The 24195-nt window shown below is 57.5% G+C and overlaps 1 protein-coding gene across 2 annotated transcripts in view; it reads left to right on the forward strand.

Annotated features, from left to right (window-relative positions):
* GTF2IRD1 (GTF2I repeat domain containing 1) overlaps nucleotides 1–24195 on the forward strand; it is a 115440-nt gene that overhangs the window by 85357 nt on the left and 5888 nt on the right. For both annotated transcript variants that reach the window (XM_042922196.1, XM_042922197.1), the window contains 4 exons: nucleotides 334–517; nucleotides 1041–1069; nucleotides 22262–22339; nucleotides 23962–24154. In XM_042922196.1, coding sequence (XP_042778130.1) covers nucleotides 334–517; nucleotides 1041–1069; nucleotides 22262–22339; nucleotides 23962–24154 — 484 coding nt within the window. The remainder of the gene's footprint in view (nucleotides 1–333; nucleotides 518–1040; nucleotides 1070–22261; nucleotides 22340–23961; nucleotides 24155–24195) is intronic.

Below are 24195 nucleotides of genomic sequence, written 5' to 3' on the forward strand. Positions count from 1 at the left end.
AGGCTGGTCCTGAACCGGCGCGAGGCAGGCCCCGGAGGGGAGGGGGGCGCTGGCCGAGGGCCAGGCCTCCTAGGGAGGGGCCCGCTGCACCCACAGGTACCATCCCGGACAGGGGCTTGCAGCTTCTCAGGCGGTGAGGACGAGGAGCCTGACCCGCTGCCCTCTCCCCAGCGGCTGGAGCCATATGAGCCCTGCCCGCTCCTCAGCCCCTCAAGGACACACACCGCACCCCTGCACGACCCACTGCTGACTCCCGGGCCCCCGCCGCGTGCCCCCGTGCCACACTCCAGCGCTGCTCTAGCTTCTGATGACACATCTGTCCCTCCTCCACAGGAGAAGCCCTGGGCATCAAGTACCCGGTCCAGGTCCCCTACAAGCGGATCAAGAGTAACCCCGGCTCGGTGATCATCGAGGGGCTCCCCCCGGGAATCCCCTTCCGAAAGCCCTGCACCTTTGGCTCCCAGAACCTGGAGAGGATCCTTGCAGTGGCTGACAAGATCAAGTTCACGGTCACCAGGTGCTCAGGGGAAGGGTGAGGAGGCAAGACTAGCACGGGTGGGGGCCCTTGGCCTTTCCTTTGATCTGGTCCTGCCTCGTTCTGCCCTCCTTGCTGGACAAGGCAGCTTTCCGGTGCCATCCTGGGTCCCAGTGGGGGACAGAAAGGTGGCAGAGGGCCGGCCAGGGTGCAGGGAACCCCACTCAACCACCATGCAGCAGGGATAACCCTCACGACACCTCCTACCTGCCCACAGCACCCACTCACTGCCCTCCCAGCCCCCAGGAAGGGCGGTCAGCCCACGTCAGAGGGGAGATCCCTGAGACGAGAGACTTGCCCAGGGGTCACAGAACCACCAGGGCAGGACTAGCAGGAGGCCCTGGTCACCAGGCCGCCCCCTGGTCAGCGTCCTGCCCCAGTGACGCCTCCCCGGGCATCTTGTTAAAATGCCGTTCCAATGCAGTAGGTGTCGGGTGGGCCCCAAACATTTCCGAACTGCTCCCAGGTCCTCGCTCTGATGCCCCCGTCTCTGTTTCTCTTCCAGGCCTTTTCAAGGACTCATCCCAAAGCCTGGTAAGAGGCACTGGCCTGGGGGGCAGGGGAGGCTGCTTGGCGTGGGGGGCCGGCTGCTGCGCTGGGGGCCAGAGGCCAGAGCCCAGATGCCCGTGGGACACCAGGCCCTGCCCTTCCGTCCTCCCATGTCCTCTGGGCACCGGCCCCGGGCACGAGGAGGAAGGTCACACTGGAACCTGAGCCAGAGGAAGGCCCGGCCAGGGATCAGGAGGGCAGGTCGGTGCCCTCCACTCCTGATTAGGGGCCGGGTTGACCTGAGTGTGCGGGTGAGGTTGCTGGCAGGTGGTTTCTAACCACAGAGGGAGGGGCTTGCGCATAAGGACCCGTGAGTGGGCGAGCTTGGTGGTAAGATGCGGGTAAGTGCTTACTTGGCCTTGATGGTAGGATGCTTCTCCTGATCGCCTTTCCAGGCCCCCGCCCCCTCCACCTCCTCCATGGGCTGTGCCCTGGTCCTCCCAAACCCTGAACGAGAGGGGCGCGTGGCTGGCTCAGTGGGTGGAACACGCGACTCTTGATCTTGGGGTCATGAGTTCGAGCCCCATGAGCCCCATAGAGATTACACAAAAAAAAAAAAGGCAAAAAACCCAAACCCGGAATGAGCAGGGGTGACGTGACCATCTCGTGAGCGCTCTGGGCCACCCAGGGTCTGCGGGGCTGAGGCTGCATGTGCTGAATTGTTGACCCCAGAACCTGTGTGCGGAGAGACTTGTCCCTGACCTCGCCCCCGCCCTGGCACCCGCCCGGAAGACGCTGCAGCTGCCCCTCGCCCTTAGGGAATGTCGCCCTTAGGGGGGGCTGCACTGATGTGCTGGGAATGGAGGAGTGCCAGCGCCTGGAACCAACACAACCCGCAGGACAGGAATCCAGTGTCACGGTCACGGAGACTGGTCCCCTTGCCCACCTTGGTGCACACTGACCCCTGCTGCCTGGAGCTTTCAGTCCCTGGGCCCAGGCCTGGCTCGGTGAGCTTCTGGGGAAGGAGAGGCCATCAGACTGCGAGGGGACAGGACTTACCGAGGGGTGTAGTGATGGGGCGACTGCTGTTGTCCCGTGGGGACCCGAAAATGGGGAGCAAGAGCAGGGGCTTGCACAGCTCCCTTCTCACCGGCCGTGGGAGCCACCCGTGGCCCCTGGCCTGTCCCTGCGCCGTGACAGACTGCTCGGCCCTCCGTGGACCTGCTTTGCTCCAGGACCGTGGTAGACAGCCTGTGGTCCGCTCGCCCGCCCTGCGGCAGGGGCCCAGTCTGCGGCATCGGGCCCGGCTGGCTCCAGGCTCCGGGGCTGCTAGACTTCAGTGCTGAGTGCCCCTGACTCAGCTCCCAGTCCCTGCCCGGCCCACCTGGGTTCCTGCCTGAGTCACTGTCATTGCTGGGCAGCAGAGAAGGAAGGACGGAACAGCAGCGGGAAGAATGGCCAGGCTCCCTCTGCTTGGGGAGAGCAGAACTGCAGCGAGGTGGTCTGTGCGCTCCCAGCCCCTCCTTCCAGAAGGAGGCGTCCTCGTGGGGGCCCGAACACGTGACTGCTTGACTGCTTGGGCCGCAGGGCGCGTTCTTTAATGAGTTTGGAAAGCGGGAAAGGAAAAGTGATTCGTGACACCTAACGTGTCCCGGGCTGCGAGACGGGCGCTTTGCACTGTGACCTTTTCCTGCCTGCTTTGTGTGGAGGAAGAAACTGAGCCGGGGTGGGGGGACATCGGCGGTTTGCCCAGCTGCCCCACCTGCAGTGAAGGAGCTCCAGAGCCTGGCGGCCTGCAGGGAGGCCCCGTGATCATGGGTGGCCTGGGATTCAGAACAGCCACCAAGCAGTGGAACGTCTGGGGCCGGGAGAGGGGGGGGTCAGCCAGCAGCCTTCACGCAGACCGCAGGGCTTCTGGGCCCTTCCGCTAACGAGGGTTTGCCCTCCGGCTCGGGGAGCTCGCTGGCCCACTGGCTGTTGGGGCAGCTTCTTGAATCTCAGCCATTGCCCCTGGAGGGGGGCGGCTGCCCCCCCCCCCCCCCGCCTCTGTGCCAGTCCGCTTGGCCACCCACCCACCCGGCCTTTGCTTTGGCTCTTCTGTGCGCAGAGAGAGCCCTTGGAAATGCTTTGTCTGCCCACGTGGTATGGAAGAGGGTGGCAGGCTGCCTGGAAGGGGAGATGGGGAGGGAGCTCTGGGCCAGCCCTCAGGAGGGAACCTGCCAGCGCCTTTCCAGGCATTGGCATCCCCGGCCGGTGGCAGCCTGGAGGGGCCGGGACAGACGGGCTGGCGAGCCGGCTCCGTGCTTACTCATGTCGCTCGTCACGCTGGGCTGGGAAGGTGTCCAGGCTCCTGGGGCCTCCGAGGGTTCACCGGAGGTCACTTGAGAACCGTTCCCGTCCCAGAAAGGGCTGTTCCCAAACCCTCCATCGGACAGTCGCTAAAGGGAATTGGAGCAGGAGCTCAGGTCTCCGGCGGCATGTTTTCGAGTGCCACGATATGGGGGAAGGGGGGCTGAACCAGAGGCAGGTGCCCTGGGCACGTGGAGGGGTGGCAGATCATCTGACTTGGGTTGTGGGTAGATGGCAGCATGTGGGCCGTGGGAAAGCACAGGCTGGTGCTCAGACAGACCCGGGTTCAAATCCTTGCACCGCCCCCCTACTGGCCAGGTGACTCTGGGCTCATTATTTCACACCCCCAAGCCTCCGCTTCCTCATCTGTAGGATGGAAAAAGGCATGCGTGCCCCCTTAGGTGGGCAGAACTAGGTAAATGGGGTGGGTGAGGACTGTTTTCGCCCCGCTGTCCTGGGGAGGCTGCATCCTGACACCTCAGTGAGATGTTTGTAAACGCTTCTGCCCTGGACCAGCTGTGATGGGAAATGCTCAGCCACTGGGCAGGGGGGGTAGCGGTGGTTGTTCCTGGGGCTTGGGAAGGCTTCCTGGAGGAGGTGGCATTGAGCCAGGCCTCGGAGATGAGCCAAAAACAGTGCGTGGTGCTATTGATGCAGGGCCCAGCCTCAGTGAAGGCCCAGAGGGGCTGTCGGGGGACGTGGCTGGAGCACGGGTCGGGGGGGTGACACCCCCATGGCCAGGAGGGTGTGGCACGTCATGACAGAGACACAGGCCCCATCCTGGGCACAGTGGGGCCTTCAAGACATTTTCCTGTTTCTTTTGTCCTCTTCCAAAAATATCGAATGCAAACTCAGAAGCGCAAGACATGTAAAATTGAACCAGATTTCTACCGAAAGCCCCCCCATTGCGTAGTGGCAGAATCTGAGTCCATTGAGGATTCCCCTTTCCCCTGGGCCTGTGTCCAAGTTCCGGAGGGATCCGTAGTGCCGAGGAGTTAGGCGGAGGGCGCCCCCGGTCTTGAATGTCACGTGTCTGCATTGGTACCTACAAGATACCCACGGACATCTGTCCGTGCAGATGGCTGGAGAGATGCCTTTTATTCCTACCCGTTGAGGCTTCCCCGGGGCCTGGAACCTTCTGTGAAGCCCGCCCCTGTAGCCCCTTGCACACTGTGGAGGTTTGAGCATGAGCAGGCCAGTGACTGGGGATGGCCCTTGTCAGCAGGCAAGGATGGGAGGGTGGAACCAGGTCGTGGGAAGGTGACTGTGCAGCACTGGGCGGGGGGTGGGGGGGCAGGAGCATGAGGCTTGGGAAGGGTGGGGGGCTTCCTGGGAGGAGATGGCTCTGAGATTTTCTAGGTTGTTTGTCAAAGGCTCCCGTAGAAGCCTTTCCTAACAGAACCACCCGAGAAAGTGAATTCTAAAGAAAACCGTTATGCTTTGAAGATAAATTGGTCGTTAAACCTGGGCCTTTTCACAATCCTTCCTGGATCTGTGGACCGGGCCAGAGTGATGCGAGGGGTACGGCCGTTCCTGGGCCAGTTTTGTTCCGGGTCAAAAGAGATGATCCCAGAGGCCTGTAAGTGTTGCCCCCACTGGGGACATCACATCTGGCCTCAGGGTCTCCGTTTCCCCACTGGCGCCTGGTAGCCCTTTCTGCTCATGCCGAGTGTTGGGCGGGAGCCTGGCTAAAGAAGATGGCGTCGGACGAAGTCTCAGAGGACAGCGGGTGGGATTTCGGGCCTCTGGTCAGGAGAGCTGTGGGCTTCACGGACCCCTAAGGGTAGGGATGCTGGCCGGAGGGGGCCTGGGAGGGGAGCCGGGGCTGCTGAGGGACGGCAGGACCAGGCCCTCTGCTTGTCCTAGAGTGAGCCCCAGCCCTGCCTTCAGTGGGCCAAGGTGACCCAGGCCTCAGGAGCCCTAGTGAGTGAGGCCCAGGGGGGATCCACGCTGCAGAAGCTCCTTGCCCCCTCGCTGGGCTGCTCCCCACCTCGCCTACCTGCATGCAGGGCACGGAGTTAAAGCAGGGAGGCGGGGTGGGGCTGAGAGGCAGGTGGCTGGGGAGCCCTAGGACTCTCTGCCCTCAAAGTCCCAGGCACTCCGCTCTCGGGAACAGGTGCGCACCAGGGGCCACAAGTCATCGGGCCCCCACTGAGCACAGCGGTGGTGTTTGCCACAGAGGGGGTCTGGGTGAGCCCGGAGTGTGTTCTCAGCAGACCAAGTCCAGGCACTTTCCCCAAACCCAGAGGGCACCCCCCTCCCCCCGCCGTGAACACCCAAGACAGCAGAGGAAGCTGATCAAGGGAATGCTGGGAAGGAGCCGTGGCAGCAGAGGAAGGAGAGGCCCTCAGCCCAGGGAGCTGGTGTAGTAACAACCCCAGAACATTCTAGCAGGTCATAAAACCTGAAGGGAAATGCAGATATGTGCCCATGGTGGAAATTTGGCAAGTGCAGAAATCTAACTGCCCAGATGGCTGTTCATTTTTATGATGATACATTTCTTCCAGATTTTCCCCCGAGCTTATTAATTTTACATCTCACTGTTGTTCTTTCTATAGATTCATACACATACACACACTGGAAACATAAGCATTTTCCGATATTTTTAAAATGCCTTATGATATTCCCTCATCAGGCTGCATCATCGTTATATAACTGCCCTGTCCCCTAACTGGGGACATTGGGCGACTCCTCACACACCGTGGACACCTAACATCCATATCGTGCTTCTGATCTTCCGATTACAAAGCCTTCCCACAGCAGCCCCCGTGCTCTCCCCCAATAACTAATCTTACTGGAGGAAACCGAGGTTCAGAGAGGTTAAGAAACTTGTTCGAGGTCACACAGCATGTGCCCATGCCTCCCCAATCTTTTATCCACACTGGGTGGCTCTTTGCTGCCCCCTTCTGGCTACCAGCATCTATAACATTGGTCCTGCCTCTCCCCCCTCAGGCTCACAATTAATCCTTTGGGTTTATTTGTACCAAAAAATACATGGAAGAGGCGCCTGGCTGGCTCAGTCAGAAGAGTATGCAACTCTTGATCTCAGGGTTGTGAGTTTGAGTCCCGCATAGGGTGTAGAGATCACTTACGAAAAAAAAAATCATACACACACACACACACACACACACACACACACACACGGCACGCACGTGCGCGTGTTCATATGGATTTATGCCAAGCAAGATCTAGGAATACAAAATAGACAAAAAATCTCCACCCTTGTGGAGCTTTTTTTTTTCTAACGAGGGAGACAGATAAATAAGGACAAATAGCAACATATTTGATAGTGACAAGTGCTGTGGAGACATTCAACACAGGACTGTCAAAAGGACAATTTTAAATAAGCCAGCAGGAGTTAAGGCCTGAAAGGAAATGAGGGTATGAGCCGTGTAGAAATCCCAGTCGAAGCATCTGCGGGAGGAGGCAGTCTGTGCAAAGGCCCTGAGGCCCTGGACATATTTTGAAAGTAGGGCTAACAAGATTGACAATAGAGTGAGTGTGGGGTGTGAAAAACAGATTTTGTCCTGAGCAGCTGGAGGGCGAGAGGGGTCGGGGTCTGAGCGTCATCCAAGTGGCTGGGTTGGAGAAGCAGATCCACAAATCAGAGCGGGGACTGCTGGAGACGTGCAGGGCGGGAGCCATTTTTCACCTAATGTATTGTAGTCATGAAACCAGATCACAGTGGGGAGAGTGTGGGCAAGTGGAAGGGGTCGAAATGTGAGCTCTGTCCCTCCTGCGTGTAGGGGTTGGAGAGATAAGGAGAGGCAGGTGGCCAGAAGCCAAGTGAGAGTCTTACAGAGTGACCACCTGGGCCAGATGAAGTATGGGGGACCTGAGACTGGACCGGGGGGTGAGCAACCCCCAGAGGTCACCCCTCACAAGCCTACCAGGTACATGCTGCTATGCCCATTTCACAGCTGAGCGCACTGAGGCTGCGAGAGGCAGCCTGGCTTAGCACGGAGCCAAAGTCGTACCCAGGTCTGTGCTCTTCTGGAGCCTGAGCAGCGGGTGTTGGGCTCTAGGGGAGGAGGGTAGCAAAAGAATGAGGCCGGAATCACGAAAGGCCCGGACCCAGACTTTGCTGGTGACTCAAGCTTTATCTTGTAGCATCGGAGGCTTTTTTTTTTCTTGGTCAATGAAATGATAGGATTCGAGTTGAATTGTCTTACAATTACCATGGCAACCGTGAATCCACCCACCAGGGGTGGATTGGAGAAGGCAAAACTGGGGCATCCAAGCCAGGGAGGGTTGCGGAAGCTGACCCCAGGCAGGCGGCAGGACCTGGAGACAGGTGGCGCTGGGATCTAGAGGTGGCAGCAGTGTGGGAGGGAGGGCAGGCGGAAGGTTCCAGAAGGGTGATGATGATGGTACCTTTGCCCAAAGCTGGGTCTTTGGGCCCACGAGACATCCAGGGGCAAATGGGCACTTGGTGGGACCCGATCGGTGCTTTAGAGCAGGCTGGCGACGGGGCTGGGCGCACTCTGTGTGAGGGTGGCAGGTGCCGTCACCCCTGAGGCCAGTGTGTCGCCAGCGGAGAGGGCCCACGGGGCACACTGACCTCCAGAGGGCCTTGAAGGGAAAGAGCCTGTGAAGGAACAGAGGGAGGCGGAGCCCGGGGAAAGGAGGTGGAAGAATTTGCTGGTAAAAAGAGCTGAGAGCAAGGTCCTTCTGGGCAACACGAGCAAGATGAAGAGAATCACATTCTAGAACTTTTCTCAAATAGCAGTGGCAAAAAAAAAGAAAAAACAACCAACCTTGTTGGGTAGTGAGTTCCCTGTCCCTGGAGGCATTTCAGTGGAGGTTGAGCAGCCACTCAGCAGAGAGACCACTTCCCACAGGGTGTGCTGCTGGGGAGGGAGGACCGGCTTTTCCCAGCCGGAGCCACCTCGGCCTGACCTGCACCTGCCAGCCTGGAGAAAGGGAAGTCCTGGCCGTTTCGAACCTGGAAGGGCTCCGAGGGTCCTCCTCTCGCACCTCGACGCTTCCCGGGGCCTCCCGGCTCCCGAGCTTCCCCAGGGGCCCCCTCTGGTGTTTGGAAACCACATGGTAACCCCGAGCCGGGTACAAGGCCCGGCCGCCCGGCCCCCGGCTCCTTCCTGGGCGAGTGCACTGGTTCCCTGGGGACCCAGGTCGGCAATCTGTCCCCTGGTTCTCCCCCGACCCCAGAGGTGCAGCCCTCCCCGCCAGCTCGAGCGATGACCAGCCGGGGGCCAAGAGGCAGGCCCCCCTCCTCCCCGCTGCCGCCCCAGAGCCGGGGCTCTGGGTCCCAGTGACAGAGCAGGGCTGCCGACTTCCTGTGTGATTCCAGCAAGTCAGCTTTGCCTGCCTGGGCCTCGGTTTCCCTACTTGTGGAACGGGAAGGTGCCACGCCAGGGGCGTCCTGGGGCGCGCGGCCAGGGCCGGGAGGGGAGGGCCGGGTGGCCCGTCGTGTGCGGGAGGTGGCGAGGCGGAGAGGCCGGCCAGGCGGAGCGTGGAGGGCCTGGAAGGCCTGGCTTTGCAGCGTGGACTCGACCCTGCAGACCCGGCCTTGGCAAGCCCTTCCGCTGACGTCCCCGAGGTCGGAGCCAGAGCCCCCCCCCCCCCCCCCGGGGGCAGAGCCGAAGTTCCTGCGGGGGTGGGGGGTGGGGCCAGCTTTATCTCGGAAGTCCCCGACAGTCTGCGTCCTAAACTCCCCACTGAAAATTATTATTATTATTTATTTTTTTTTTTTTGAGAAGGAAAGAGAGAGAAGGAGCATGAGCAGGGGAGGGACAGAGAGGGAGGGAGACAGAGAATCCCAAGCAGGCTCCGCAGTGGCAGCACAGAGCCTTATGTGGGGCTCGAACCTATAAACCCTCAGGTCGTGAGCTGAGCCACAATCAAGAATCAGATGCTTAACCGGCTGAGCCACCCAGGTGCCCCTGAAAATGAGTTTTAATTTAAGGAACTGCGTTCAGTTATTCCGCTGAGGAAAATAAGTAATCGCACTTCACCCGCTTCGCACCCCCAGCACGGCCTGAGGCCCCGTTTGAGAAGCTTGGCCGTGGGTGTGGGGCCTCTCAAGCAGAGGGCCGAGGGCCTGTTTGCAGGGGGGACAGGGAATGGCATCTCTTGTCGTTGTCCCCACCCCACCGGGGCCCCTACTAGGTCTCTCTGTGGGGTCTCCCGTCACTCAGCAGGTGCTGTGGGGAATGGGCTTCCTGGATGAGGGGGGCCTGGAAGCCAGCATGGGGTGGATCACAGCACAGGATGGAGGGGAAGGGGACTAACCAGCAGGAGCAGTGACAAGTCCCCTCCTGCGCCCTCAGGAAGCTTCCACCGCTTCTGAACCGCGTGATCTTGGACAAGTTCACTTCCAGTCTCTGGACCCCCAGGTCACACAGAGCAGGGCCCCCAGCTCCGTGGCCCCCCGGCCCTCTCCCTTCAGCCGCCCGGAGGGTCATTTCCTCTGGCCCCTGCCCCCCTCCCCGCCGTCAGCCCTCCCACCCCCTCCCCACCCTTCCAACGCTGTCACGCTCTCGAGAGCTCAAAATAAAACCATCCTTTCTCAAGTTTCTAAAGATATCACAGTTCCAGCGCCAGCCACATGTTTCTCCGCTTAATTATCTCTGCTTTTCTTTGTTAATTAGGCTCCAGTAACGATCTCCCTTCTGCCTTCCCTGGAAGATCTGGCATCTGCAGGGCAGGGCGTGGGGGCCCCTGTGGGCAGACGCCCCGCTGCCGGGCCCAGCCTTGGCACACTGCCTCCTTTCTTCCAGGCGGGGCGGCTCGGTGGGCGGCTGAACGGTGTCACGTCGGGAGGCCCGTGGGGAGCTGGGTCCCTGCAGCGCCATCCCGCCCCTGGCTTGGCTAGGGGTCCCAGCCCTGTCCTCCCCGGGCCCTGCCAGTTGGGGAGGGGGACCCCACGGTTCTTAGAGATCCTTAGACTTGGGGGCTCCACGGAAGGAAGCCGTGGGGGGCTTCAGACTCTTCTGGAACATTGCAGAAAACCACACAGAAGCCAGTCTCTTGGCTCAAACCACCCAAGCTCATAGGAACAGCCAGCACCTTAATCTGGGCTGGAATGAGATCGACTCGAAGGGTCGCTGGGCACCACGTGAACAGAAGTTTCTCGCTGGCTGATAAATGCATCTTTGAGCCACGACAGTGGAGGCGTGGGGGCCAGGCACCAAGTATAGGTCAGCACGTATGGTTGACTGGCTGGACTCCATCTTTCCAGCCTCCTAGGGAGGGGTCTGGCGACAAGAGGCCGCCTGGTGGGAGGTGGGGGTAGGGGACACACAGCCCTAGCCTTCTGAAGCCCCCCAGGCACGGGGACTGGGACAGTCCCCTTTGGGAGCCCAGGTGTATTACTTCGTCCATGAACTGTTCCAGGGTGTCTGTGGGCTGGTGCTGGGTTTTTGATCAACACCAAGTGAAAAAAAAAAAAAAAAAGCCTTGCTTCATGGAGCTGACCTTCTGGTGCGGATGCAGAGAATAACGCACAAAATGTAAAGAACGTTCAATGCGTGCTCAGGAGAAGCGGGGAAGCAGATGGGAGAGGTGGAGTTTATTTTTAGGGGGTTGCAACACGAGCGAGGCGGTGGCCAGTGAGGGCCTTTGAGTAATAAAGCAGGCGGTGGTGAGCCAGGGGGCTAGGGAAGAGCAGTGCAGGCAGAGAGGAAAATTGCAAAGGCCCTGGGGTCACCTGCCGGGGCGTCAGAGGAAGGAGGTAGGAGGTGAGGTGGAAATGGAGAGGCGGCAGATTATGTGAGGCTGGATGGAACATTGGCTTTTGCTCATTCGCTGGGAGCCAGTGCAGGCCTCTGAGCAGGGGAGAGACAGAATCCAATTTAGGACTGAACAGAGTCCCTCTGGTTGCTCGGTGAGGACAGACAGGCTAGAAGCAGGAAGAGACAGAGGGAGGTGGAAGTCACGGCCCAGTGGTGGTGCCCCTGGCGGGAGCGGTGAGGACAGTGGGGAGTCAGCGTCTCCAGGACTAGTTGGTAGCTAAAGCCAGCAGAACTTGCTGGAGTCCCGTTTGACCTCGGATTCCAGCTGGGCTTCTTGGAACACAAAGGTACCAGTAGCTCAGAGGTAGCCGAGACGGGGCAGGTGCAGGAGTCGTCGCGGGGGTTGGGGGGGGGTGGTGGGTAGAGTATCAGCACTTGACTTATGCCGTGTTGAGTCTGGGGTGTCATCCAGTAGCATTTGGATGCACAAGTGGGGGGTCCAAGGGAGCAGTTGAACTTGAAGGATCACCTGGGGAATCACAAGCCTGTCCCTAGTATTGAAAGCCCTACAACAGAATGAGATCATCAGGAGTGAGGGGAGTCGCAGGGCTGTGGCCCAGGTGCCCTTCAGCAGTCCTTTGTGGGTCAGGAAGATAAGGAACTTGGCGAGAGGGAGGGGAGCCAGGACGGGGGAGGGGGGTGCCCTGGAGCTGGGCGGAAAACCCCGTTTCTCCCTGGGGCAGAACCTTCTCCGCTTGTGGCTGTGAAGGCCCCACGTGGCCCAGAGACGGCTGAATATCTCACAGAGATGTTGGGGTCAGGCTCTAAGCAGTGGTGGCTCTGCGGTGGCCCCCTCTGCAGGAGTATAGATGCCACACAAGACAGGGCAGGAGAAACCGGTTGGCCCCACGCGCTCCATGAATTAGGGGAGCCCCGGGTTCCCATTTTGTGTTCTGTTCTAGTGAGCAGGTTCCCCGTGACGTCTCTGGTCGTCGTCTGGTCTGACGTTTGGAAACGGGGAGTGTGGCAGCAGCAGAGTGGACCTTGTGTGCCGGGGGAAGGAGGACGGCTTTGCCCCACAGAGTCCTCAGCAGGTTTAAAGCAAAGGAATGACAGGGTCGGATAGACTCTTCAGAATGGTGGGCAGGGCTTGCGGAGCAGGGAATGGGCTTGGGGAGGCCAGGTGGAAAGTTCTCGCCACAGTGAGATGGGCCGTGGGCTGGGCCTGCAGGAAGCGTCTCTGGGAAGGTGGCCCATCGTGGTGACCGCCTGCATTTGTGGATGGCGTGGGGGACACAACGGGTTTGCATGGGTTTCCTGTGGCCGCTGAACCAGATCACCCAAGCTTAGGGGCTTAAAACGACACATCTCTTTTTTCCCCTTAGACTTGTAAGGGTAAGAAATCCAGAATGAATCTTTTTTTTTTTTTTTTAAGTTTATTTATTTTGAGAAAGAGGGAGCGTGCAGGAGGGCAGAGAGAGAGGGGGAGAGAATCCCAAGCCGGCTGTGTGCTGTCAGTGCAGAGCCGGATGAGGGGCTCGAACTCACGAACCGTGAGGTCACGACCTGAGCCGAAACCAAGAGTCGGCCACTCAAGCAACTGAGCCACCCAGGCGCCTCCCGAAATGAGTCTTAAAGGGCTCGGGTCGGGTATCAGCAGGGCAGGTTAACTCTGGAGGCTCTGAGAGCAGAATTCTGCCTTGTCTTTCCCAGCTTCTAGAAACTGCCTCCATTACTCAGCTTGTGGCCCCCCTCCAGCTTCAGAGCTCTTCACTCTGACCTCTGCTTCTCCCGGCCCAACCCCTGCCTTTGACCTTCTTGACTCCTTCTTACAAGGACTCTTGTGATTACATTGAGGGCACACCCAAATAATGCAGGACACCCTCCCCGTCTCAAGAGCTTTACCTTAATCACACCAGCCGCTGTCTTCAGCCACGTAAAGAAACATAGTCACAGGGGCACCTGGGTGGCTCAGTGGGTTAAGCATCTGACTTCGGCTCAGGTCATGATCTCGTGGTCCGTGAGTTCGAGCCCCGCGTCGGGCTCTGTGCTGACAGCTCAGAGCCTGGAGCCTGTTTCGGATTCTGTGTCTCCTTCTCTTCTGCCCCTCCCCTGCTCATGTTCTGTCTCAAAAATAAATAAAACATTAAAAAAAAAAAGAAACGTAGTCACAGGCTCCAGGGACCAGGATGAGGACAGCCTGGGGGCCGCTGCTCAATCCTCTGTGGGGTTGAAGGCAGCTGAGGTTTCTCTCCTGAGCCAGCAGGTGGAAGGGTGGGGCCTGGGACCTGAAAAGGAAGCCCAGGAGGAGGGTCGGGTGTGAGGCTGTTTGGGGATATGCAGAATCAAAGGTGCTCCAGGAGGCAGTTGGAAACATGGGTTTGGGGGGTGCGGGTGCAGAGACAGGGAGGAAGGACTGCAGTGTGGACAGCGTCCGAGGACCTGCTCTCCCCTCCCTGACGTGTAGAAACCAGGTTCTGAGAAGGAGTCGGCACGATCATAAGCCTGGGGTTTGGACACTCCCCTATCCCCACGTGTTTCTCTGTGCCCTCACCTGTGCCTCAACTGCCCGAATCTGTCCGTCTTCCCAATCGGGTCTGCTCATCACACTTAGTGCATGGCATTCTGGGCCTGGCTGGTCGTGGCCACGGTTCAGCCTAGGGCTTGACTGGCCTTGGGTCAGGGCTGTCGCTCGCCCTGTCCACCGTGTAGCTGGGATGTCAGAAGAAGGAACAGAAGAGAAGGAGGTGATGTCCCTCGGGAAGGATCGTGTGTGCGGCTGGCCCCAGGATTGCCTGTCCTGGATAAACCCCCCATGAGAAAACCTGGTTCTTGATCTGCTAAGCCTGGCTGGCAGGTTCAAGCCATAGGGCTGCAGGAGGGTGTTGTGTTTTGTTTTGTTTTGTTTTGTTTTGTTTTAATTTATTATTTTTGAGAGAGAGAGAGAGAGAGAGAGCACAGTGGGAGAGGGGCAGAGAGAGAGAATCCCAAGCAGACTCTGTGCAGACATGGGGCTCGATCCCACGAACCGTGAGATCATGACCTGAGCTGACATCCAGAGTCGGACGCTCAACCGACTGAGGTGCCCCCGGGTACCTTTGTCAAAACTGAGAAATTGACATTGATCGGTGCAACACGATTACGCTGTAAGCTTTATATTTAGATTTTGTGAGTTTCTCCACTAATGTTTTTTTAGGTTCTGGAATCCAGTCTAGGATACGACATTGCACATAGCACTCATTTGTTTGTTTTTCTTTTTTTATATATATATTTATTATTTTTTTCTTTTTAAGAGACAGAGTGCAAGTGGGGAAGGGGCAGAGAGAGAGAGGGAGACACAGAATCCGAAGCAGGCTCCAGGCTCTGAGCTGTCGGCACAGAGCCCGACGCGGGGCTTGAACCCACAAGCTGTGAGATCGTGACCTGAGCCGAAGTCGGACGCCCAACCGACTGAGCCACCCAGGCGCCCCGATTTGTTTTTATTTTCATTCGTATTCCTGCTCATTTGTCTTATTGTTAATAAATACTACAGTGAACGCCATGAACCCACCACCATCCATCCAAGAATTAGAACAGCACCAATAATGTGTCCCCCGCCCCAGTGCTCTCCCTCATCCTGCCCTCCTCTCTCCCCAGAACAAATACAGCCGTCCCCCCTTATCTGCGGTTTCATTTTCCGCGCTTGTGGCCACCCACGGTCAACTGCGGCCCAGAAACCGATGACTGTCCTGATATATCGTCAGAAGCTCAATAGTAGCCTAACGCGGCATCACAACGCCTACATCGCTCACCTCGCCTCCTCTCCCCACGTAGGCACTTTATCATCACACATCATCGCAGGAAGGGGGAGTACAGTCCCCTAAGATGCTTTGAGAGACCACGTTCCCGTGACTTCTACGACAGTATATTGTTCCAGTTCTATGTTATCATTATTGTGCATCTCTTACTGTGCCTGATTTATAAATTAAACTTCATCATAGGTATGTGTGCATAGGGAGAAACCTCCAGTGTATAAGGTTCGGTACTATCCACGGCTGCAGGCATGCCCCGGGGGTCTTGGAACCCCCAAGGATTGGGGGGAACCACTGTGTGCAGTCACACCTTGTTTTACCGCACTTTGCAGAAACTCTCTGTTTTGCACCTTGACGGTCTGGGGCAGGTCTGTGTCACGCGAGTTGGTCGGCGCCCTCTTTCCAGTGGCATTTGCTCACATTTTGGTCATGCTTGTGATATTTCATCGTTTTCTTGATCACATTTGTTGTGGTGATCTGTAATCAGTGATCACGCTTTGACGAAAGCTCAGAGGACGGCTAGCGTTTTTTTAGCAGTAACGTGTTTTTGAGGCGCCTGGAGGGCTCTGTTGGTGGAGTGTGCAGCTCTTGATCTTGGGGTTGCGAGTTCGAGCCCCACGTCGGTCTGGGGATTCCTTTAAAAAAAAAAAAAAAGAGCAGCTCTTTTTGCCCACGAGTCCTGTCCCTGTGCTTTAATAAAACCACCCTTTTTGCACTGAAAACAAAGGGGGACTAGAACACAATAAAGTATGTTTTTAAACTTATTTAGAAAATCTTTTTAATGTTTATTTATTTTTGAGAGAGGGAGAGCGTGAGCAGGGGAGGGGCGGAGAGAGGTGGGGAGACAGAGAATCCAAAACAGGCTCCATGGGGCGCCTGGGTGACTCCCTCGGTTAAGCATCCGACTTCGACTTCAACTCAGGTGGTGATCTTCGTGGCTTACGGTTTGAGCCCCCCGTCGGGCTCTGTGCTGACAGCTCAGAGCCTGGAGCCTGCTTTGGATACTGTGCCTCCCTCCCTCTCTGTCCCTCCCCTGCTTACGCTCTGTCTTTCTCTCTCTCTCTCAAAACTAAATAAACATTAAAAAAGAAATTTTTAATAAAAATATAAAAAAGCAGGCTCCACGCCATCAGTGCAAAGCCCAACACAGAGCTCGAACCCACGAACCGTGAGATCATGACCTGAGCCGAAGTCGGATGCTCAACCGACTGAGCCACCCAGGAGCCCCTAAAGTATTTTTTAATTAAGGTGTGTCCATTGTTTTTTTAGACCCAATGCTATTGCACACTTCATAGACTACAGTATAAGTGGAAACATAAGGTTTATATGCACTAGGAAACCAAAAATTTCATTTGACTTGTTCGATTGCAGTGGTCTGGAACAGAACCCGCAGTATCTCCGGGCTGCACCTGTATTTGTCATTCTCTTGTTATTTCCTCTAAAATTTGAAAAAAGCAGGGAAAAAAAGAAAGAATAGTGTGATGACTATATTATAATAGTATATCCTTTCTCTGGATTCATTATTTCTTAACACTTTGCCATGTTTCCTTCCCTTCCTCCCTCCCTCCCCTCCCCCCAGAGACCCTGCCCCAATTATATCTGTCTCTGTCTCTGTCTCCACTCGAAGTGAGTTGCAGACATCTTGACTCTTTCATGCCTAAATATTTCAGCACATCCCTCCCACATCTCAGAACGGTGGTGTTCTTTTACACATTCACCACGCTGTGATAACACTTAGGAAATGTAATAACTCCCTATCATTTCCTATACCGTCCGTATTCAAATTCCCCAAAAATATCTATTCTTCTCCCCCATGATAGTTATCGCTCGCAAGTCGACTTCTTTTTTTTTATAATTTGTTTTATGTTTATTTATTTTTGAGAGAGACACAGAGTACGAGTGGGAAAGGGACAGAGAGAGAGAGAGAGAGAGAGAGAGAGAGAGAGACAGAATCCGAAGCAGGCTGCAGGCTCCAAGCTGTCAGCACAGAACCCCAGGCGGGGCTCGAACTCACGGACTGTGAGATCATGACCTGAGCCGAAGTCGGACGCGTGACCGACGGAGCCACCCCGGGCGCCCCCCAAGGCGACTTCTTAAGTGGCTTCGTTGTGTGCAGTGTTTGCTTAAACCAAAAGTGTTTCGTCTTTGCTTGCTTTTCCCTTTTATAAGCGAGGTACGTCCTCATGTATCAAGTCTGGACTCGCTCTTTTCACTTGACCTTATGTAACATGACCCTGAAATGTGACGCTGCGCTGGTTTGTTCTCACTGCTCCATGGGTTTCCATCGGGTGCCTGCACCACGATCGACCCATCCGTTCTGCTGTCCTAGGCCATTTGGGCTGCTTCCGTGGTTTTCCTGTTAAGAAGAGTGCCATTAGCGAGCGTTCTTGAACGTGCTTCCTTTCGCACACGTGAAAAGTTTCTCTTGGGTGTGTGAAATCAGGCGCCTGATCTCCCCCCGGGCCCCTGAGCAGGGGACGTGGAGGGCAGCTGTCCTGCCAAGGTGGGGCCACCCGTGGCTGTCTGCCCTCTGTTCTTTTGAGAGTCTGCCTTGTGCCTGGATCGCCCGGCCCGGGCCTGGCAGAGAGGAGGGGAACCGTGGAAGGGCTAGGAGAAGGGAGAGGAGAAATCGTTCTCCCTCCCTCCCCACCTTGCGTCTGTCCCCCTCCGAGCAGCCCCTCCCTTGCTGCCTTGGGATCACGATTGTCAGTCCACAGTCACCAATCTGGCTGCAGACCTCAAACTAGTGGAGAGAGGACACAGCTGCTGAGGGTTCTCGTACTTTGCCCCCGAGCCGAGCCGACTGCTTTAGAATTGTGTACGTAGCGTGGCTGTGATTTAATAAGCTTGGTTGCTTTCTTCCCTCGGGCAAAATTCAGTTAATCCTCAGGCTAACAGACGGCAGATTAGACACGACCAGATGACAGCTCCTGGGGCAGACAGGAGGGAGAGAGAGGAGACCAGTAAGCTGGAATGAGCAGGAAGAGGGGGCAGAAATGCCCACAGGGCCGGCCTGTCCGCGAGGGATGTCACCGCCCAGGGGACGGGGTGGGGGGTACGGGTGACCGCCGCTGGGCAGGTGCAACGGATCCCCAGGGTGACCCCTCCTCCTCCCCGCTCCGCCCCCGCCCCCGCCCTGTATACTTGATGCATTTTAGAAAATGCCTTGTCCCGGAGAGGTACAACCAAGCCAGGGGACTTGAGAGAATAAGCATCCATCATCTGGAAGAATCTCTCATGTAAAGTTTAATTCCCTGAGACTGCAGGATAATTGAAACATTGATCTACTGATAACGTCAGCCACAACCTGACTCTGATGACGTGAGGCCTTAAACGTTTTTATATGTGATATCACCGGATCCTCCGGGCCGGCCCGGATTCCCAGCTGAGGGATGTGGAAACAGGCCCAGAGAGGTTGAATGACTTTGCAAACACCACATCACATTAGGGGTAGAATCAAGATTGCTTCACAGCCTGCTGAGCCAGGGACCGCCCCCCCCCCCGAAAACCGCCTCCATCACTGACCCTGGGGGCCCCCTTCCTCCCCACTTCATACAGACATTCAAGCAGGTATATATTTTTTTAATGTCTGTTTATTTATTTGGGGGGCAGAGAGAGAGGGAGACAGAATCCCAAGCAGGCTCCACACTGTCAGCGCAGAGCCCGATGCGGGGCCAGAACTCACGAACCGTGACGCTTAACAGACGGAGCCACCCAGGTGCGTTGAGGGCACACACACGCCACGTTGAGCCCTACCTGTGAGCTCTCCACATGGAGAACATTCTACACTATTGGCAACCATTGGTGTCTTTTATAGCCAGCCTGGGTTCAGGGGAGCTCGGGCAGGTCCCCCCAGAATAGCTCTGCTGACTCAGGCTTCAGGGCAGTAAAACTAGCCCGTGGGCCGTGCCGGGCACGGGCATAATGCCCCACTTGGTCCTCGGGGCAGTTGCACTCGGTTTCCCCTGTTGTGGTAGCGACCCAAAGTCCAGCGGTTCGGAGAAGTGTTCAAGGTCATGAGCTGATACCAAAGGCAGGATTTGAACCCAAGCAGTCAGGTATCAGAGTCAACCACGAACTCCTGGCCTCAGGGCTGCCCTTCAGGCTCCAGAAGACCACTGGGTTTATGGCCGGGGCCCCACAGGGCCCCCAGTGGTTGTTTTCTCCGCCCCACCCTGTGTCCTCTGAGGCAGTTTCCTGGTCTTTGTTTTGCCCACAAGCAGACCAGACTGGGAGTGACAGCTCCCCTGGGGCCTGTGGTGCCCCAGCCAAGGCTCACTGGGGCAGCTGTCCCCACGGCAGTGCTTGGGGCAGTCCCTGGTGACCAGCAGGCCTGGCCTCGCCCTCTCCGGATGGTGAACGTAGGATGGTGGTGGCAGAAGCCTGGCTCTGTCGGGACGCCGTCTCATGACCTGCCCGCAGCCTACCCAGAGAGCCGCTCGGCTGGGCCGTGCAGGCCGGCTCTCCCCCTGTGGTTGGCCTGGGCGGTCCCACCTCCTGTTTCTTCTGAGCACCCAGAGGGGCAGGGACCTCTCCCCTCCAGGCCCCACCAGAACCCACCCTCGCCTGTTTCATTCAGATATGTATCCTTTAAGAAAAATGGAACTCCCTTCCTCCAAATTAAATGAAAACAAAAAATTATTTTTTTTTGTCGTAGGCTCCGTGCCCAGGGTGGGGCTTGAACTCACGACCCTGAGATCAAGACCTGAGCCGAGATCAAGAGTCAGATGCTCAACTGACCGAGCCATCCAGACACACCCCCCCCACCGCAAAAAAAAAAAAAAAAAAAAAAAATTTTTAATTAAAAAAAAAAAAAGAAAAAACAGGGGCACCTGGGTGGCTCAGTCGGTTAAGCGCCAGGCTTCAGCTCAGGTCCTGATCTCTCGGTTTGAGGGTTCAAGCCCCGCGTCGGGCTCTGTGCTGGCGGTGTGGAGTTGGCTTCACATCCTCTGTCTCCCTCTCTCCGCCCCCCCCAATAGAAAATAAACCATTTAAAGTAATAAGTTAATATAAATGGTAATTAATAATATATTAATGACAAGTTGCAATTAAAATAATAAAAACAAAGAGGTGGGAGAAGCCAAGAGGCATCCTTTCTGAGGCCTGGCGCCGAGCTGAGAATCGGGCCTGGCCGTCTGTCCACGTGGGATGTGCTGGTTACACGGCAGGAGCTGGTGTCCCCACCACACTCCAGAGGTGTCCGGGACACTTCCCGGTGCCACCAGCGCCCCTCAGATGGCCCAGGTCTCGCTTTCCTGTCATGTCACTGGTCCCACCATTTCCGGCTGCCGCCCGGGACCCGAGTGTGCTGCCTCTTGGCTGACCCCTGGTGTCACTCCTCCCTGTTACCTACAGCCTGGTTTCCCCGTGCTCTCCCTGCCCAGACCAGGCAGGGTTCACACACTCATGTGCGTTGAGCACTCACGGGAAGCCCGGGGGCGTCACACACCGTCCACGTGAGGCTGCATCCCAGGGGGCCTTGGGAGGTGCGGCGGTCACCTCCTCTGGGAAGCCCACCCTGATTCTCAGCTGGGTTAGGATTCCCCCGTGTGCTCCCACAAGCCCTGCACTGACAGTTGTCAAGGCCAGCGGGTCACCAAGCATCCTTTACCATCCCCACCTCGGGCCACGGCTGTTTTCTGTGGTCTGCTAAATGCCCAGGGACGGCACCACATCCAGTGGGGGTTGGTGCTTGTGAAATACTTGTCCAAGACAAATACGGTGTCGAGACTGAGCAGAAACACCGAGAGGGGGGACGTCACGTGACCCTCCACGTGGCAGGGCTGGCGCGAGTCCAGCTTTGTGGCTTCAGGTCCTGTGCCCTTCCGGGGGCTGGCGTGGCCTCTGCCGGGGTGAGGGCGGTGTGAGGCTCAGGCCTGTCCTGTGCATGTCTCTCTCCGCCCGCGTAGCCGCCGGAGCCTTGAGGCCAAGGCAGGGTGGGCGAGACACCTGTATGCACCAGAGACGGCCACAGCCACAGTGACCTCAGCTTACTGGTCTCGTCTCCCTTTCGATCCAGCCGGCTTTGTCAAGTGCGGCTGTGTCTGCCCTGAGATCCGGATGAGACTGTGAGCTGATAGGACAGGAGATTCAGAGGCAACACCACCCTCACGGTCAACCCTTCTTTCTACAGACGGGGAAACAGATTTCAGGGAACCCAGGGCTCTTGGTCAGACAGACACTATTCCTGGCTCTTAGCGGCTCTGTGGTCTTGGGAGGTTACTTAACCTCTCTGAGCCTCTGCGTCCTTAGCGGTGGTGAGGGGTGGCTGTGATCGTGTCCGGGAAAGCTGCCGGCAGAGCATGTGACACCCATTGATGGGAACCCAGGCCGTCCTTCCCTGTCCTGTGCAGAAAGCCCTGGCCACCAGAGCAGTCCCTCTGCAGAGATGGGAAGCGTCTGCAGCCTCCCCGCAGGCTCTGGGTGGCCCTTGGGTCACCAGGTTGTCCGCTCAGGACCTGGAGAAGGATCGGGTTGATTCTTGCCAGTGTGGGGTCCTGAAGACCGTCTGGAAGAGCCACGTTGGGGGATGTGGGGAGAAGGAGGCTCCGAGGGGGGCTGAGTTCGGTGTCTTGGTGCGACGGATGGGGCCGTCACTCCCCGAGAGGGGGACACAGGAGGAGGACGTTATCTGGGAAGCCTGACGTTTGCCGCGTGTCAGGGGCACCCGGGTGGCTGGATGGTCATGGTTGGAGAGGCTTGTGCAGAACTCCGAGACACGGCAGATCCAGAGTCAGGAGCGTGGGCATGACCGGGACCACACGAGGCACAGACGGCACTCGGGAGGCCCCAGGCGGCAGGTGAAAGAGCCCCGGGAAGAAGGGGCATCGAGCAGTGCCAGGCAGTGCGGGCGGCCCCCACCCCGGGGCGGGGAGGGCGGAGCCAGGCACACACCAGGCGCCGGTCCTGAGTTGGCCTCCTACGTGCAACTGTGAAATTTTCCAGATGAAAACAGGAGTTGTTTTTCTCCACAAATCCATTCTGTCCGCTCTGCCCCACGTCTCCCAGGCCCTGGCTCCCTGCCTGCTTCCACTGCACTCCCGCCCCTGGGAGCCCAGCCAGCTCAGAGCACCCTGCCTGGAAACTCCAGCCCCCTCCCCAACCCCAGGACACAAGCCCGCAGGACCCTTCGGGCCCATCCACACCCTCCCCCACGTCCCCCTGCGCAGCCCAGTCGCTGTCATGGGGCTCATCTGACCCGCTGCTCCTTTGGACCAAGGACAGGGTCGAGGGGAGCCGAGGGTCCAACAGCAGGTGCCCATGAAGGGCTGCCTTATACTAAACTCGGTGGGCGGGGCCTGGCAGGGCAGCCCGGCGGCAGGGGAGGGTGCGGGTGTCGCACAGGAGCCTGTCCAGGGGCGCGCCCTTGCCGACCTTCACACCCCAACGTCTTCCTCTTGTAGATGAAGATGACGCCAACAGACTAGGGGAGAAGGTGATCCTCCGCGAGCAGGTGAAGGAGCTCTTCAATGAGAAATACGGTCAGTGCGTCAGGAGCGGGGCCCGCGGGGCAGGGTCTGTGGGGCCCGCCTCCCCTGGCAGCCCCTCCTCCCTCTACGGCCAGCCTGGCCCCCAGTGACCCCCAGCTGGCCTGCCTGCTCCCTGGGGACAGAGCCGCCCTGCCCACGACTGCCGGCAGCAGCCGACCCCTCCACTCCCCCGACTGAGGAAGGGGAAAGAACAGGGCGGTGACCGCGGTCAGCATTTCCGCCCCTTTAGGGCCGGGCTGTGTGGCAGAGACGCGGTTCGTGCATCTGCCCAGCACACATTTAAGCCGTGAGGACTCCAGGGAAGGAGGTCCCATCCCTGCCAACCTGGGGCTCAGAATCTGTGCAGGGAGGTGGACGCGGAATAGGTAAAGGCCACGAGATGCTAGGCCCTGTGCTGACGGCATCCGGGGCGCCAGGGCGGAGCCCAAGATGGGACAATTAACGATACGGTCACCCATGGCCTGGCTGGCTCAGCCGGTGCCGCCTGCGACTCTTGATCTTGGGGTGTAGGTTCAAGGCCCACGTTGGGTGTAGGGAGTACTTAGAAATAAAATCTTAAAAATCAAGTCAAATAGAGTTTTAGTAATAACTCTACGGTTATAAGTGAGCATCTCTCGATCGCTAAGTGCCACGCTATGCGTGACGTTGTCTTTGTGATGAATTTAATATTATCTTCACTTTGCACAGGAAGACAGGAATAAAAACAATGTTTTTAAGTAGAATTTCAGAGAGTGATGAAGGAAAAGACAAAACTGCAGTGGCAGGACGGGGTGGGGTGGGGGGCAGGCAGGGAAGCCCTCCCCCCCCCCCCAAGACTCGAATGTCAGGAGGGGATGCATATTCCAGGAAAATTTTGCCAGGCGGAGGGGACAGCTGGGTGACCGGGTGAGCAGCTGGGGGGACGGTGGCAGGCCTAAGAAGGCATGGGGGCTTCATTTCCAGAACGATGAGAAGCGACTCGGCTGGTGGTTCTCTATTCACTTGTTATTTTGCAATCAGAATCCAAACACGTATGGGGGTGGGGGAGTGACCCACCATGTCACCCAAAGGCAGCTTCTACGATTGCCAACATTTTACCAATCTTCTTCTGTACACACTTCTGTATTTGAAGTACTTAAAAACAAACTCAAGACACCATGTCATATCCATAAATATTTAAGTGAGGGCTTTGTATTTCTTCTAACATAATAGTAGGGTTCTTTTCTATTTATTTATTTTGCAAGAGAGAGCAAGAGCATGAGCTGGGGAGGGGCAGGGAGAGGGAAGGAGAGAGGATCCCAAGCAGGCTCCGAGCTGTCAGCGCAGAGCCCAACACCGGGCTCGAACTCACGAACCGTGAGATCATGACCTGGGCCGAAATCAAGAGTCGGATGCTCAACCAATTGAGCCATCCAGGTGCCCCGAAAGTACATTTTATTGTCAGCGCTGGGTATTAAACTTTTAGTTTTGCTAAGTGGATTTAAAAAAAAAACAAAAGCGTGTGTATAGATTTATAAACTCCCTAGGACAGTGGCTGGCTGAGCTGGACCATGCCAGCATCCAGCGCTTTCCCCAGAGGGCTTGGCCCCTACAGGGGACACCTCCCCCTTGCGCTGACCCGCCGTGTCTTCTAGGTGAGGCTCTGGGCCTGAACCGGCCTGTGCTGGTCCCTTACAAACTGATCCGGGACAGCCCGGATGCCGTCGAGGTCACGGGCCTGCCCGACGACATCCCTTTCCGGAACCCCAACACATACGACATCCACCGGCTGGAGAAGATCCTGAAGGCCCGAGAGCACGTCCGCATGGTTATCATCAACCAGCTCCAGTGAGTGCCCCCAGCGCCCGGGGCAGGGCGGGCACAACGAA

This window comes from Panthera leo, chromosome E3, assembly GCF_018350215.1.
Source record: "Panthera leo isolate Ple1 chromosome E3, P.leo_Ple1_pat1.1, whole genome shotgun sequence".
Lineage (NCBI taxonomy): Eukaryota > Metazoa > Chordata > Mammalia > Carnivora > Felidae > Panthera > Panthera leo.